Source organism: Dermacentor andersoni, chromosome 1 (genome assembly GCF_023375885.2).
Source record: "Dermacentor andersoni chromosome 1, qqDerAnde1_hic_scaffold, whole genome shotgun sequence".
In the NCBI taxonomy this organism is placed as follows: Eukaryota; Metazoa; Arthropoda; class Arachnida; order Ixodida; family Ixodidae; genus Dermacentor; species Dermacentor andersoni.
Window position 1 is genome coordinate 198,394,721 of NC_092814.1, and position 16,637 is coordinate 198,411,357.

The 16,637-nt window shown below is 42.4% G+C and overlaps 2 protein-coding genes across 3 annotated transcripts in view; one reads left to right on the top strand and one right to left on the bottom strand.

Annotated features, from left to right (window-relative positions):
* The window catches only part of LOC126547107 (eEF1A lysine and N-terminal methyltransferase-like), a 42,221-nt gene extending 36,240 nt beyond the window's left edge, over positions 1-5,981 (bottom strand). The window contains exons 1-5 of the mRNA XM_050194969.3: positions 5,549-5,981; positions 5,214-5,442; positions 4,837-5,039; positions 4,586-4,721; positions 2,054-2,172 (exon numbers count right to left, since the gene is read on the bottom strand). Coding sequence (XP_050050926.1) covers positions 2,054-2,172; positions 4,586-4,721; positions 4,837-5,039; positions 5,214-5,442; positions 5,549-5,640 — 779 coding nt within the window. The 5' untranslated portion in view covers positions 5,641-5,981. The remainder of the gene's footprint in view (positions 1-2,053; positions 2,173-4,585; positions 4,722-4,836; positions 5,040-5,213; positions 5,443-5,548) is intronic.
* A 202-nt stretch (positions 5,982-6,183) lies between these two features.
* The window catches only part of Rop (Syntaxin-binding protein Rop), an 87,008-nt gene continuing 76,554 nt past the window's right edge, over positions 6,184-16,637 (top strand). For both annotated transcript variants that reach the window (XM_050194970.3, XM_050194972.3), the window contains exons 1-6: positions 6,184-6,291; positions 7,095-7,226; positions 7,423-7,499; positions 12,353-12,431; positions 12,550-12,653; positions 16,017-16,165. In XM_050194970.3, coding sequence (XP_050050927.1) covers positions 6,264-6,291; positions 7,095-7,226; positions 7,423-7,499; positions 12,353-12,431; positions 12,550-12,653; positions 16,017-16,165 — 569 coding nt within the window. In that variant the 5' untranslated portion in view covers positions 6,184-6,263. The remainder of the gene's footprint in view (positions 6,292-7,094; positions 7,227-7,422; positions 7,500-12,352; positions 12,432-12,549; positions 12,654-16,016; positions 16,166-16,637) is intronic.

Consider the following 16,637-nt stretch of genomic DNA (forward strand, 5'->3'; position numbering starts at 1 on the left):
TGCACGTTGTGAAGCATTGTTTATTAAAAGCACAAATGGAGCATTATGAAAAAGTAAGCAGTTGGTTTGCATACACAAGACTCTACGAAAAGTGTGAATGATTGCTGTATAGCCACTTAAGTCTAGCTTTCTGAGCGACGATTACATAAGTTCTCATGTCCAATACATATACTATGCCCGCAGGGATTAAATTTATCCAACTTCTGCTCCAATGTCATACTTAACTGCACACAGCTGATGTCCCTAGATATTTAGAAAGCTATTAAAAAAATATTCATGCTTACAGATAATGACTACAGTCAACGACTGATTTTTTGGGCGCCTGATTTTTCGGACATGCCCGATAATTCGGACGGCTTCGTGGCACCGCCAGGTACCCTATAGGTTCAATGTATAAGAACGCATGAAATTTCGAATGCAAAAAACCTTCGCTGTCCGATTTTCCGGACTTTCTCCCATGACCGCAGGTCCGAAACAGCATTAATCGTATCCACCACAGCCGCCCTTTTGATTATCTCACCGCCTCTAACCAGCGCTCTCACACACAGGTCCGCTGGCCGCCGTAGCCACCTCCGCAGCAACGCTAGGCCTGGCTATTTCGACGTTCGATACCAAATTTCTTTCTGTATGGTGTCGTGTTTTCAATCGAAACAGTTCGCTGCTGTTAGCAATGGTGCCGACTCCGCCTTTGTAATCATCGTCAATGTCTTGGAAGCTCGGGAAGCACGACGCGTTGCATAATGGCAATGTTGCGTAGTGAAGCATATGCAAAGTATTGCGGTGAAGCATATCAAGAGTGGAAAGGGGGTATTTGTCACGGGACACAGTTTGTATCAAAGTACAAGCACCGCTACACCTAATAAGTGTACTGTCAGACTTTCAGAGTTATTTCAAACGTGCATGTGGTGATTTGAGCCCTTGGCGGCAGTAAAAGGCACGCATTCGTTTTTTCTGACTGCCCGATTTTTCTGACGTTTTCACGACCCGTAGGGAGTCCAAGAAATCGGACGTTGACTGTATTTGATTCGTTAATTCAGAAGTTTTGAATATTCACACACTGCTACAGATATACTCTCAAGCTGTTCCAATTTTCCTCTGTGTGCAACTGTGTTTGTGCCATTACAGAACTAATCAATCATGAATAAAGCAGCCTTGGTCAAATGTGAATACGATGCCACAGGGACCTGGTGCAGAAATTTTTAAGTGGTGGTCAGCCATCTGCTTTACTGAAGTTCAATCTACCAATAGAGCTTAAAAATAATCATAAGCACGATTGCTCGTGGTAATGTTTTAGCTTTGTTTTGGTTGCTTTTCTTGCTGTTTAGGAAAGCATATGTATGCAATACATCAAGTGTCTTGTCCACTCAGTAAAGGAAACTGCTGCTGGTCAGCAGAGTTGTCAAGACCAATGCAGTTGTCAATCCCCTCTGCCTTGCTTCCTGAAATCCTCCCCTGCTTCATGCAAAACCTAAAATTCTGCTTGTGTCCATCTGTCATGAGCCAACCACTTAGTGTCTGAGAAAGTGACGAGTGCCATTACACTCGCATCAGATGCTTTTGGAAAAGAAAATGTGCAAGACTTTGCAGTACTGTGGCCAGACGTTAGTTCTAACTTTCTCTCTGCGCCAATATGTCATTTCCCCACACATGACATAGCACTGGAAATAGATTGCCTATAGCTGCATGTTTATAAGTATTTTTTATTAGAACAAATGCTGCACACTCACATTATATGTCATTCACCACTAACTGCACATAATACTCACACAATAAGAAGTGTGTGATGCACATCGTTATTGCCTCAAAAACAGGTGTGGTCACAGTAAATAAATTTTTGGTGTGGAGGAAAGGGTATGCGACACATGGAGCTAAACCACGAAGCCACCAGTTATCTCACTGATGGAATATTGTTTTACTGCGGCAAGTTTCATGCAGCCAACCTACTGGTCATACCTTTTGTTAAGCGTTGACCAAGACAGAATATGGCAAGGAATGCAAAACAACCACATACTTAACATGTGAAAAACAAATTGTGCAACTTAAAACCCTATACCTTTTGATAATATGATGTCGAAGAAATGCATACTGCTGAATGGAAGCAATTTCGCTGTATACAGTGGAAGCAGGAACGCGTCTTGGTTTCAGCTGAGGGTCAAGGGCCAACTCGGTTACCTGTGCAATGAAATCCACGAGGAGCACCACAATAATGGACTCAACTTCCAAAAAACTAATTTAAATGATGCAACTAGCTTCTATACTTGATCCGCCCACATAATTGCGCTGTGCATCTGTCCTCTGTGCTCAAAAACATACTTCCAGAGAGATGATGATTTTTGATGATTTTGAAAAAAAAAAAAAAAAACTCTCGCTCTGTCACAACATGAAAATGATCAAGCATAATTAGCTGGTATTTCTATGCAAATTATCTGAGTTAAATACCAGTGTATGTACAACTGTACTCTTAAGCTGTCACTGACTGTAGATGAATTCCTGCCTGACAAGCAACATTTTTTTTTTTTTTTTTTGCCACTGGTAGAAATTTACATTACACTTATGCTAGATAACTAGGGTGGTTTGCTGGGCGAGTTGGTGCATAGTGAAGGTATGATGGTTCCAGCAAGGTGAAAAGACAGGAGCACAATGCTTACATATTTATGCTAGCAATACTTATATTGCTATATTTTAAGTGGTGCAACAGTCAAGGCCACTTACCAGCTCCTTCATAATACAAAAAACATTCACAATAAACCAAATCCATAATCTGTGTACTTGGACACAGACCAATGTATACGTAAATGGCCTGCAAATGGCAAGATTAGTACTTTATACTAAAAAAATTATGCACATGGCAGTCTACAGTCAGAAATGGGTAATTAAAGGAGTATGGTCTCAATAATTTATATTGTATTAATGCCTAGATACAACAATGAATGTGCATCATTACATCATGCTAATGTTACTGTTAAGCTTGAGGCTGCTACCTTAAACATTGTGAATCTCGTGTGAATTTTTTAGTGCCACCAATGTCAGTGGTTGCAGTGGAGCAACACTCGCTTCCAAGCCCATGACAAATAGCAAGGAAAGCCACCTGAAGGTGCTCAAAGAAGCCACGTGCAGAAGGGTGGTCTCTTTAGAGATGCTGGTTGCTGGAAAGCTTAGTGTGCAAGGCAGGCCAGTTCGATATCTGTAACAGCCTTGGAGATCACGGCTAGCACTCCCCTGTGAATCAACATTCTTTAAAGCAAAGATTTCATTGCCTACGCCTTGAGGGTTGGTGTGGGTCATTTCTCGCTACATATGTATACATAAAGTGAGAATCTGCCAGGATCCAGTAGTTGAACAGGCACTTGTAGGTTGAGGACCTTCATACGAAAAAATTTTATTGCCTACGTTTCGGCCGGGGTTCGGCCTTCATCAGGGAATACCACAACGTAGGCCAGAGCCCAGCCAAAACATAGGAAATAAAACATATTTTTCGTACGTGCGTCCTCAACCTATAAGTTAATCGAGGGGCCCGATTTTTATTAATCATATGTCAGCTCCAAGGCAACTCTAAAGCCCACTGACCTCTTCATAGAATAACGCATCATATTCTGCGGCTTCTTTAATTTAATTGATTTCCTATGATTTTGCCCTTCAATATGTGCCCCTGGGTGTGTGCCCATTCTTGGATAATCCACCACAATGGGTTTGTGCTATTCCGGAATGGTAGGTATGTTACACAGCAAAACAACAAACGGCACCTGAATATCTTCAGTGCAATAAATATACACCTTCAAGCACCCAATTCCTTTATTAAAGCGAAACTTTCTACACCTTCTTCACAAAGTGAGGCGTGCCTTCTCAATTGGCTCCTGGTTAAGTAAGTTGGGTTGGTCCTGGAGATGATGTGATAAAAAGTGGGCCAATCTCGGAGACAATGTAATGTGCAGCTGCATGGATGACGTGGTGGGAGTTTTTGCGTTATGAATATGTGCCGGGCAGGCACAAAATCACTATGCTACAAGATGTGTTGCGAAAGATGAACACTTTTATAGCATTTTATTAACTGCATCATGAAAACTTTGCTCAACAGATATTACGTGAACGTCGGATCTGCACAATTCTTTTTTTTTTTTTTTTCCGAGCAACCTCTAGGATATGCACGTCTTCCTTTCTACAATGAGTGACTGTGGTTCACTTTCTTTTCGTCCACTTTCATTTCTGCATTTCAATTAAACATAATTAATTTCCCCTGTGCTTTCTCTGGTTTCACTGTCTGTTTATTCATATGGTTGTGACTAACAAATAATGAGGGCCTAAAATTTGCCAGTCTTTACAACGTAAGATAGCATATGAGCATTTATTGGCCAGTTGCCTGCTCCTGAGCTCACATACTATGCGATGCTTGTGGTTAAAAGGAAGATCCACATCCATCACTTTTGCCGTCAGCAGTGTTGGCTAACACCCTAGGATTGACCTTGTACACACACACAAATATCCAAAAAAGAGGACAAGAGGATGGTGCCGTGGCAGCTTAGTCACATATATAATCCTCAGGGCAAAAAGATATTGCTGGCCCTAACAATGCAAAAAAATACCCAACTGTTTCAAGCCCTGGCAACCGCTTGAGTTTGGTGAAGGCGACTACAAACACTGGCAGCACTAGCCTCGACGCACTTTCCTCCTGTGCTTCTGCATCCACACAGCGATGAAACTGAATGACCCAAGTCCAAGCTGGGCTGAAAAAATGAAATATTAGAGAAAATTTACTGCACAGGCGCACAGAATGCTAAAGGTGACCACAATAAAACAGTACACTATGAAAGCTGGAATTAAAAGCAAAGAACATCTTACTCTGAGGAAAACCACTTGAGCAATGCTTGCAAGACGTGAGTCTGCAACAGTGATATGCACAAGAACCGACCTCCAACTCTGAGAACCCTGGACACTTCGGTAAGCAGAGCATGCAGTTTTGTAGTATCATCACTGTCTGGAGTCAGTGCATCCACTGTTCCTTTGTCCAACACTACACTGAATTCATCATCTTTGAACTGCATCTGAAAAGCATACACGAAAAAAATAAATAAAAATAAACGAGCAGGTACCTGACTAATAGGGAAGAGGAGAGAGAAAAAAAAAGGCGGGGGGAAAGGCAGAGAGTCAACAGTGCAGCTCAGCCAATTCAGCCTGGTCTACTGTAATGTGGATCTAACTAAGCAAAACAGACAAACCTGGGTAGCATCCATTTGGAGAAACTGCATCTGAGGTCGCGCCTCGACATACTTTCCTTTCATTTGCCGGATGACCACGTCACTTATGTCAATGCTGGTGATGTTTCTGTAACCAGTGTCATAGAGGTCTGCGCTCAAAGCCGAGTTGCCGCAGCCGACAATCAAGATCTTGTCAGTTGATTTCAAGTATTTGCATATTGTTCCTGCAAGCTGCCAGAACTCTCCGTACCTAATAAAATGTATAACGTTATTTTATGGAAGAAAACAGAAACGTAAACATTAGCCACGTGCAATACCAGCAGTGTACACTAGGCGCAAGCACAGACAACATTCACCATTCAAAAGCCGCTTTTCCTCGTTTCTGGAAGAACTCGTTCCAGTATTGCTCACTGGCGAATTCGGATGATGCTTTTGGCAAAAGATTCATGATTAATGTTCATTAGCAGAACATGTGTCACTTCACAAGCTGCGTTGGCCCTGTACTCCGCGGGCTGAGCACATGTTGCTGCCTTATTAAATGTTTAGTAAACCAAGCGCGGACCCCCACAGACTGTTGCTACCAACGTTGGTTGCTACAATGTATCCCGGCAGGATTGTAGAATACTTCCTATGTCATAAATGCAGTTCACACTATTACGTAGCCAGCTAGGCATTAGCTAAGTTTCATTTCATGCTAAATAGACAGCAGTAAAGCTTTATATTTGGACAAACGCCGCCCAGCCAAGCTTATTTTGTCCCCCACTGCTTTTAAGCACGCTACGACGATGCGTACCCTACCGACAAACGAGGAAAACGACTGGTGAGAAATACTATTAGAATTTTTGCTTTTCTTATGTCCGAGTTGCGTGATTTGTTCCGTTAAAGCATATTTGGACCATTATCTGCAATTGTTGTAAAATAATTTTATGCAATTGATTTCAAAACAGCAAGCAAGCTACTACCGGCGCACTAGCGCACCGGCAACGCCGCGTTCTGATTCGCTGGTGTCGGAAGCTTTCTTGACGCAGATGTGTGACGCATTATTGACGATACGACGAGTAGGGCAGTGTAATGGCACTGAAGAGTGTCGTCGGCTTGAGTAAGTAAGCTTTACTTTCCAGTTCAGGAAATTATGCTTGACTTGGTGGCCTATGTGTCCCATTTAAGAGTCGCTATCATACAGTAGTTCTGCGTAATGTGGCTTTGCGTGAAGTTCGTGAGGCGCCTGCATGAGAAACCGCCTAAGCAGTTCACGCCCATCTTGGCTCTGTTACATCTTTGACGGACGCCCACACAATCAAGAGTGATTGCCGACGTACTGTTTACATTTATGGCTAGTGGTGTTTCATCTGATCAACTTTGGCAAGCATACACTGTGCTGTTTAGCTCATCGCGATTTTACTGGAGTAGTTTCGTGATCGGAAACGATAGTATAGTTAGTTTCGCCGGGCTGCTGGGGTGTGTTCGCGTGTAAGAGCGGAGCTTCGCTGTGGTTCCTCAGAATTTTCGGCTCGATCGGCGCCAGCTATCCAAAATTTGTGAATGAAAAATAGTCACTATTAGATGTAATGGTCATTGCATTACATTCCACCATTCCTCCTTGTCTCGCCTGTTTATAACCACATCGGCCAATGCGTTTACCCGGTTCTCAGCGTGAAGCTGGCTTTGTAAGGCACTTTTCAAACTGAAAGTTGCTTTTATGGTCGCCGTTGTCGTCTGTTAAACGTAACGTGTCGCGTGCTTGTGAAAATAACGAGTAGCGGTCATTTGCTGTCAGCTCGTAGCGTTTAGTTTGCTGCTATCACTAGAAAGTAGTTGACGGGATAATGAAGCGTGGTTTAAGACGAAAATCGCTTTTGTTCGCACTTCTACACGATTATTGGTGTGCTGTCCGTCTTTCAGAAATCACGAACGATGTTATCCGCACGGTCAAGAAAAAGGGAGAATGGAAGGTTCTTGTGGTTGATCAGCTGGGGATGCGGATGATCTCCGCCTGCTGCAAGATGCACGAACTCGCGTCTGAAGGAATTACGAGTGAGTTTTTCTGTTCCGTCTCCAGTATTTTGAACGTTCTGCTACTTCTCATCCAGATATGCATGAAATTTAATGCTTTGCTGCATGATTGGCGCTGATTGGAATTGCTTCATTATATTGCTTCGCAAAAAGTGTTCTAAGTGTGAATGGTGCTTAGAGCAAACTAACCCCCCCCCCCTTGTTTTTTTCCATGCAGTTGTTGAAGATCTGAATAAGAAGCGAGAACCTCTGCCAAACATTGAAGCGGTGTATCTTATCGCCCCAACAGAAAAGGTTTGCTCCTGAAAAAAAGTGTGTGTGTGTGTGTGTTCAGTCACAAGTCTTAATACACACACACACACATATATATATATATATATTATTTATTTTGGCCGGAACCATACAGTTTCTCACTATAACACCTAGACGGTAATCTGGCGCCACCATCTATGGGAGTTTCTTAAGGGGGCACCGTGCCGTCATGGGAATGACTGTATATGTCTCTGCGAGGCTCGTGTTGGCTGGTGTTGTAACAGGCTTTGTCTAAAACATGGATATGGCTACGCAAATAACGCGTTCTCAAAGTAAAATCTTCATAAAATGTTTCCATTCACGCATATTACATCTTTACTCACCCACGATGCATGACCAAGCGAAGAAAAGCAAGAACAGACGACCAACTGTTTCAAAGCGAGCGCGAACCTTGTCGTCTGTCCTCCAACTTTAGCGGCCCGCTGATACTTTTTACGTAACATGTAGTCGTACACACAATAACAAGTTCTCATAGTTAAACAAAACATGTGTTCGCGTAATAATAAAGCTAAAACAGCTTTTCACGTGCTGTTCTAGTAGAAAATGAATCACTTTGAAAGACGGAACGGTACTTGCCAAGCGCGTCTTCAAGGTGTCCTGTCTTTGCAAGAACGATGCCAATCCGAATCCACAATATACCGGCATTCCTATGCATACCACAGCGCAGCAGCGCCAGATTTCCCTCTAGGTAATGTAGTGAGAAACTCTATGGCCGGAACATTGTGTGAACATAGCTGTTTTGTTGGGGTTCTTGTAACTGTTGCAAATGTAAATGTGTAACTGGTGGAGATATGTCGTTGTAAGTGGAGGCAAATTTTGTATATTTGCCTACTGTTAAGCAGAGGCATCATCAGTGCAGCAGTCCAGACTACTCAAAGTTTCTGCGTGGCATGAAGTATGATGAAACCCCTGTTCCTATGTGTTCTTCTGTGTTACCTCAGTGTTATGGTTCATGCTGTGGGTTGCATGATAAGCACATGGACAACAAAAAAGAAAGGCACGGACGACACAGGCACAATTTGTGACGTATGTGTTCGTGTCATCCATCTGTGTGTTTATAGCGCAACCCACAGCATGATTCAGTACCAACTCTCCTAACTTTCAGTTCTGCTGCATATTATGGTTCATGATTTAACTGGCCAGAGTGATGATGCTAGAGTGATGGTGTTCAAACGAGAGAGGGAGAGCTCTGCTTGCATGGCATCCTGCCACATTTAATGTCATTTCTGTGTGCTTGTTATGAATTCAGGCCTGCAAGTACTGAACTCAAGGGCATTGATTGCACTTTAAAAGGACACCAATGGAAAATATGAAGTCGAGCTAGATTGAAAGATAGGCGTCTGTAACGGCTATCGTATTAGTAATTTCTAGTGAGAAAACAAAAATGCAAAAGCAACAGTGCCATCTGTTGTGAACTATGGTACAGTGATAAGCAGAGTTAGGGTGAGAGCGCTAGTTTGTGGCCATGCTATGCAGATCGCCAGTGTGGCCATGCATTGAAGCAAAGCTGTGCATGTGCAGTGATGCATCGAGATGTAGCTCCGTTTTGCCTTCTAAATTGTTCGGGCATGCCAAAGCTGTGCACACTGAACCAAACTTCTCTCGCAGCAGTGTTGCACAAGAATAGTTGTGGCCATAAAGCCAGTCTTGCATTTGCACATCACATGTAGACTCTTAGTGAAATGAACTGCATCGGCGTCAACAAACAGTTTTGCCTTGAGGAGAAAGGATTTGATGGCCTTCGTGAACAGCTGGAAATGACAAGATGGGCCAGATTGTTTTTCTGTGGTGGAAAAGTTCACCGAGACCTGTGCACTTCATTAAGGCTCAGGTTGGTGAACCCGCTAGCCTTTTAAATTCTGTACACAAACACAAGGCTGGCTTCACCGTGATGTCAATATGCTACTGAAAGTCAGTCTCTTCAATGTGACACAGGCGTGGCGAGCCCAAAGTCTATACATACGAGGCCACGCCTTCAGGCAACACTGCACCTGTGAAAAGCTTGCTTTCATATACGGCCATGCTAGCTGCACTGGTGCTTCATGCAGTGTGGCCATGCGCTCATGTGTTCACCTTAACTCTGATCATCACTGCATCCCTCCTGTGACGTCAGCACAGGCTGATTCACAGAGAGCACCATAGAGGGAGGTCATGTGGGGATTACATAAACTCGCTGGTGCTCATTTTGGTGCAAGTGATTCAAATTGAGGAGCAGCAGTGGGACCTTTGACAGCAGTTTTCTACTCAACTAAGGGACATATTGGCACACTGAAACCAATGGTGAACTTCTACACAAATAATTTATCCATCTAGCTTGACGAATGTTTTCCTTTAGTGTCCCATTAAAGGCATACTGACATGATATTGTTTACTCAATTTTTGCTTTAAATGAAGGTCTGAGAAAATGAAGGTCTGAGACCTCTAAACCCTAGAAAAAATACCGGCAAACCTCAGAAATAAATAATTTAATGTGGTAGCATTTTTTTCAGCCAGCTTTGGTTTCATTTCTACTGTGTCATGATGTCTTCATCCAGGAAGTGGTCACATGGGAGCAGGGCATTGTGACGTTTTGAAACTCGCTTCAACTTGCGGGGTCGTCTGCCACGCTGCTACATTGGGCCTCAGAATGAGTAGCAGCATAGGAGGCAACCAAGCAAGCCGAAGCAAATGTCAAAATGTGTTGCTTTCCTGGGGCCCTAAAACGCTTTATGCTAAAGGAATGTTGCCAATTTGTCGTAGAGATCAAGGCAGAAAGCTGGGCTAGTTGGTGTGACATCATTACTCAAAAGACTAGTGCAAATAACAGGGACACAGACAGAGGAGGCAATTAGTGCTTGTCCTGTCACCTCCTCTGTCTGTGTCCCTGTTATTTGCGCTAGTCTTTTGAGTAATGTTGTCGTAGAGGCTGCCGTGAACCTGTGGGCCAAATAGTGCTGCACTGCATTCAGCAGGGAATTGACAATCTACTGCCAAACACAGCGAAAAATTGCTTGCTCTCACTTCCGCAAAGTCGTCATGCAGCATCATCTAAAGGGGCATACTCATACATAATTTCTCATATTGAGTGAAATAAATGAAAAGTATATATGTCCGCAATTTTAAAAAGACAGGAAAATCATTTCATCTCTGCACTGTGCGTTGCTGCACCTGCTGCGTGTGGCCTTCGAGGTGGCAGTGGTGTACTGTGTAGCATAGCCTATAGCAGTCGCCACAGGGCGCCCCAATGAGCTCTTTCACCACTGCAACACTCAACTTTTGGCTGGGGCTTTGCCCTCTTGGCTTCTCCATTGTGTAGCTTTCGGTATGCTAGCATAGACGAAAGGAGAGAGAAAATCGAGTATTGGTGCGATAACTCCACTTGTAGTTGAAGGAGTAGAAAAAGTTTGGTGGCATGAGATTTGTGAGATGACGTCTTTAATAGTGAGGCCATTCTATGATTATTTGCAAAAGTGTCTAGTTGTGCCTTTAAGTTTTGGAGTGTTACATGCCAAAACCATAACGTCATTACGAGGCATGCTGTAGCAGAAGACCCAGGATTAATTTTGACCATGTGGGCTTCTTTAACATGCACGTAAACTTAAGTAAAGGAATATTTTTGCATTTTGCCCCCATCTAAATGTGACTGCTGCTGCCAGGATAGACCCCGCCGTTCTCAGCTCCTGTGCTACCACGGTGGGTGTCACAATGTCCTGCTCTCGCATGACCTTCTCCTGCTTCATGGTACCCACTATGGTGGGGAAGTGGCTTTGTTGCTACACGGCTAAGCCCGAGGTCGTGAATCAAATCCTGGGTGGGGTGGCTGCATTTCGACAGGCGAAATGCAAAAGCACCCATGTACCGTGCATTGGGTGCATGTTAAGTAACTCTAGGTTGTCAAAATTAATACGGAGTCCCTCACTACAGCGTGCCACATAATCGTATCATGATTTTGGCATGTAAAACCTCAAAATTCAATATGAATTTGCGTCATGATGTCACGACATATCAACTTCCTGGGAAACAAAACCGAAACTGGCTGTAGGAAACCTATTACATTAAATTATTTGGGCTGCTCTGATGATCTGTGGTATCTTTTTCTAAAATTTAGAGGTCTAGGGCCTTCATTTAACTAAAAAAATAGTGAACCCTAACGACTCGGTATGTTCATACAAAATCCTCAAAATCGTTTCAGGGTGTCTTTAAGATATGACAGTAATGGTGGTTCATGCGTTTTACTATATTTATGGTGGTGGAAGTCTTCACTCAAGTATACAATTTGGGAAAGGAAGTAATTGGAGTTGTAGTGACATCATCTTTGGAGACTGAAAGGAAATGACCACTAGACACCATGTTTAGTTGCTGTTTGTCAGCATTCCTTGTGTGTGGTGTGTTCGGCAGTTGAATGCAATGTACAGTGGGGGCATGGGCATATAGAGTAATCACTAGCAACAAAAGTTTGTTAAATAAAAAATAAACTGTGTACTTCATTGTACAGATGTAGGCTGACTGCGCGTGGTAGCTTACGATGATGATGCATATAACGTGCTTCATCAGTGTTGACTCGGAAGTTGCCATTATTGTTGCACCTTGTGAGATCAAGTGTCTAGCCTTAGGGATGGGGCTCTGTATTGTTGCTAGAGAGATGAATCAGCTGAGCTAAAGTGAATTAAGTTTTCAGACGTATGATGCTTGCACTGCATATATCGTTGACACTCTACCTGAGCAAGAAGAACCTGTTTGTTAATACTTTCTAGTGGTAAAAACATGTTCCGACATGATTTTGTTCCATCTTCCATTTTTGTTAATGTCACTGTGTTGATACTTGTGCTTATGTGGCAGTTTTCTTTATATTTCAGTCAGTTCGTGCCTTGATGTCGGACTTCCAAACACCAGCCCGACACATGTACCGGTGTGCACACATTTTCTTCACTGAAAGTGAGTGTTTGAAGCCTCTGGTGGCACAATTCAATAGTAATTTTAGATTCATTTTGTATCTTTTATATTATGTAGCATCCTTCACCTTGACCACATTGCTGTGTGCTTTTTGTTTCAGAATGCCCAGATGACCTGTTCACAGATATATGCAAATCACCTATGGCAAAAGTAATAAAGACTTTGAAAGAAGTCAACATTGCTTTTCTGCCATATGAAAGTCAGGTGGGTGCTTTGGTGCTCTTTGTCCAGTGCTGTGTATAGTTGAGCTTCATCTGTGTGACAAGGTATCCTTGAACTCAAAATTATACTGTCACTCTTAGTGCCTCTTCTGTACCTTGTCATATTCAGATAAAAACAAATGAACCTGTGGCACACAGCAGCCAGATATAAGAAATGTGAATTTTTCTACCCCGGCAGCAACCATGGCTGCACAAGTGCACTTCTGCTAAAGTTAATCCTAGTGAGGGCTGTAATATTTGTTGCATTGTACAGGTGTTGTATAAACCTTTTTATTTCTCGTGGGTAACATATTATGCACCATATTCTCACCTGGAAAATAGTCTATAAGCTTTAATTTAAAGTGACTGTGCTATGAGGCAATGAAAAAATGTAGCTGAAAGTATTAGCTCGCACCTTTAAATTTGGTCTTCGCTGGAACTAAACATTAAGTATGCGTCAAGCTATGACTATAGCTGACCACTGGGCGCTACCGTGCTAGCTTTACAACACCTATACGCTGTAATTCATGTCACGTAACAGTGCAAGGTTTGTCACATACACTCTTATTCTAGTCTTGGAAGTAGTAGATGTAAATGATATCTTGTGGCATTGTCAGCATTTACATTGCATTTGGTGTGATGTGGCAGATTTCAGAACTATTGAGTATTACTGTACTTCTTTAGTCATGACTGTATGCTGGTGCTGGGTGCTGCTGGCTTTTTCGTATTTATTTTGCTTGGTCGCTTGCTTTAATCATTTGCTTGGTCTCTTCTCCAAGGTAAAATGTGCCATATTTTTTAACTCTTTGCACCAAAACATACACTTCCTGGTTGCAGCTGCGGTTGCATGTGGTAAAGGTGTGCTTTATGCTGTACAGTAATGGGAGCTATGAGGTATACACTGGTGCTTAAGACAGCGCTTGAGGTGCTACTCGAGACCAAGCTGACAACGTTGCGATACACAGGGGCTTGCACATTCTTCACGTGATTGCTTTCCTGAGTGGCTGATGTCAGCTGCAGTGTAGGCAATCTGGCCTAGTTGAGTACATAGTAGTGGCAGTATCAGCTCGCTACTCTAGTGTATTGTGTTTTTAATTATTTTACCTTTATTCCCTGTCTTCGCTACATGACTTATACCCTATGCCTTGGCATTCAAACTGGGTAGTGGCAGTATCCTAGAAATAAACAAATACAAACACAATGGAGCTCGAATGGAGTGCCTAGGGTAACAGGCACAAACTACATTGAGGAATTAGGCTCATTATTCTCTGGTCTGTAACCATTATACAAATGAAAGAACTGGGAAGTTCAAAATATTTTTACTTCTATTAAAAGTAAATAAATAAAATTATGCTCTAATCAACATGTGGCTTGAGAGCCTGGATGCCATTTTTAAAGAATCTGAAAATGAACAAGAATTAACTCTGGATCGTATAATGTTAAGGAGGTGCACTCACATCAAAGCCCTTTTTTTGTATGCTAAATATTATATTCTAAACTTACAAAAAACTGAAAATGAATCGTATGTGTGTTACAATGGACACCATGCAGGGTGTTCTTTTTTTTTAGCTGCACCAAATTTTTTAAAGATTGCCTATGGCAGATAGCACAATTCTAACTCTTAATTTAGATCACTCTGTGAGGCGGCCATTACTTCTACGAGAAATCAAAATGTTAAATTGAATAATTGATGTAATCACATTGCATTTGGACGGACACTTTGAAAATTAATATCTCGGAACTGGTGCTGTCCATAGAGTTCATTCCAAGTGGATGCGCTATGTGAACTCAGCAGCTATAATGCCTAGATTAAAATATGTGACGTAAAGCAATGAATTAAAAAGTTAATTAGCATAATTACGTTAATTATTCATTTGAGCATTTTGCTCTCTTATAGAAGTAATGGCCATCTCAGCGAGTAATTTAGATCAAGGGTTAGAATTGTGCTATCTGCCATAGGCAATCTTTAAAAAAGTTGGTGCAGCTAAAAAAAAACACCCTTTATACAATGTTTATGTATATAATGCATTGTGCACATGTTGCAAAGATTTCAGCAACTTGACACCTATGCATCATGTGGTAATAGATTATTAGTTGCTAGGCACCTTCCTATATTGAATGAGTGGTGCAAGGTTCAACCACCTCGCGATCCTCGGCTTTCTCAACCTTTTTCCGAAAGCATAATTTCATTCAGGTCACAACTGCCTTGCTTGTCTTTTCTGCCTCATGTAGCTTTCTTAGCTCTTTCCCTACCATGCCCATTGGGCATCATTGGCCCGCTATCGATGGTTTGAAACGCCGCTTTGGCAACCTTCTGTGCTGCTTATAAACACGCTGTGCTATCGGACGTAAAAAATAAATATTCTTTTGTTTTCTGAGCAGTCTGCTTTTTTTCCCCGTCAGGCGGTGATTTTTGAATGTGCTGCGAAGTTTTCGTGATCGTCAAAGTAGAAAGCAGAAATGACTGCCTGATGGTTTGAAATGCTGCTTTGGAGACCTTCCGCGCCATTCAAGGACACTGCAGCATCGAATGGGAAGGCGGAGAACTATATTTTTGTCTTCTAAGCAATTAGGTCTTTTCCTGCCAGGCGTTAATTTTTGAACGTGCTCCGAAGTTTCGCGATATTCAAAGTTGAATGCAAAAATTGACGCCTCCGGTAGTAGCGCACGCGCTTCGAAAGATTGCAGGTCTCGTGGTTCTGCTGTGTCTGCAGCTGATTTTATCTATGGATCGAGCAGCAGCGAGTCTGAGGATGCTGCCTTTTCGTCGGACGTTGACTCTGAGAGGTACAACCACGGTGAACCAGCCCGGAACATCGGCGGCCGAAGCCTGGCATGCCCAACTGTAGTACAAATTTTTATAGTGGAATACCCGTTCAATGAAAAATTTTGATTTTTTTTGGAGGTACTGCCTATAAGATGGCAATAGATGTTGTAGATCATAAATTTTTGTTTCATTTATTTCTTAGTAGTTGCAAGCAGGTCTTTACAAATTCTTTTCAAGTTTACTCCACAATCTTGATTGCGGCAATTTATCTCTTTTATGCCATACATCTCATTAATAAAACTGATATGTGTGAAAAATGCATTCATTCTGGTTTTTGTTTATGTTACATAAAATATTGAGTGCAGTAGTTCCTTAAGAAAAAAAAAAATCTGGCGTTTTCCCCATGGCAGGAAAAGTTACACTCTTGACTAGGATGAAGGGACTGCTCACAGTTATCATTCTCCTGATTGACAAGTTGCATCTCCTGCCGGAGCAATGTACGCTTTGAGCCAATTGAAACACTTATTCTCTGTATTGTGATGAAAGGGCTTCTTCTTTCTATTAGATGGTTTATTGTCATTGCAAATGCACTCCTTGCAGGTCTTTTCTCTGGACTCTCCAGAGACATTCCAATTCTACTACAATCCAAACCGCATCAACGAACGCACTTCCAACCTGGAACGCATTGCGGAGCAAGTGGCAACATTGTGTGCAACACTGGGCGAATACCCATCTCTGCGGTACAGAAGGTAAGATTCAGCGTACCTTTAACAGTAACTGGTGTTGGCTAAACTATGCTTGTTTAGTATGTTTTCACTTTAAGAACTTATTACAGGGATACAATCTTGATCACGCATTCAAAAGTTTTGACAAAAGAAAAAAAAAAATTCTGGGAGGTCCGCACGACCTTCAGCTGCTACACATCACAGCGTTTAGGCAGCAGATACTGTGATGACATATAGGTGATTGCACTTTGGCATATAGTATGTGGTTATTCATAGCCCATCCTTGATGAGGCCTTCCATGGCACTGGAAAAAAACTTGGCTGAATGGCAGTGAAATTCATTATGGGGGCAGAAACATGAAGCTTTGCTTGTCTTCCGCTGTGACACTTGAGGGTGGCAACATCTGGAAGTGCATTCTGTGGTCACCAGTGGTGCACCACTGCTGAGGTCAGGGAGTACTGGTGAGGAGGCCAATGGTGCCACTTCCCCTCGGCAT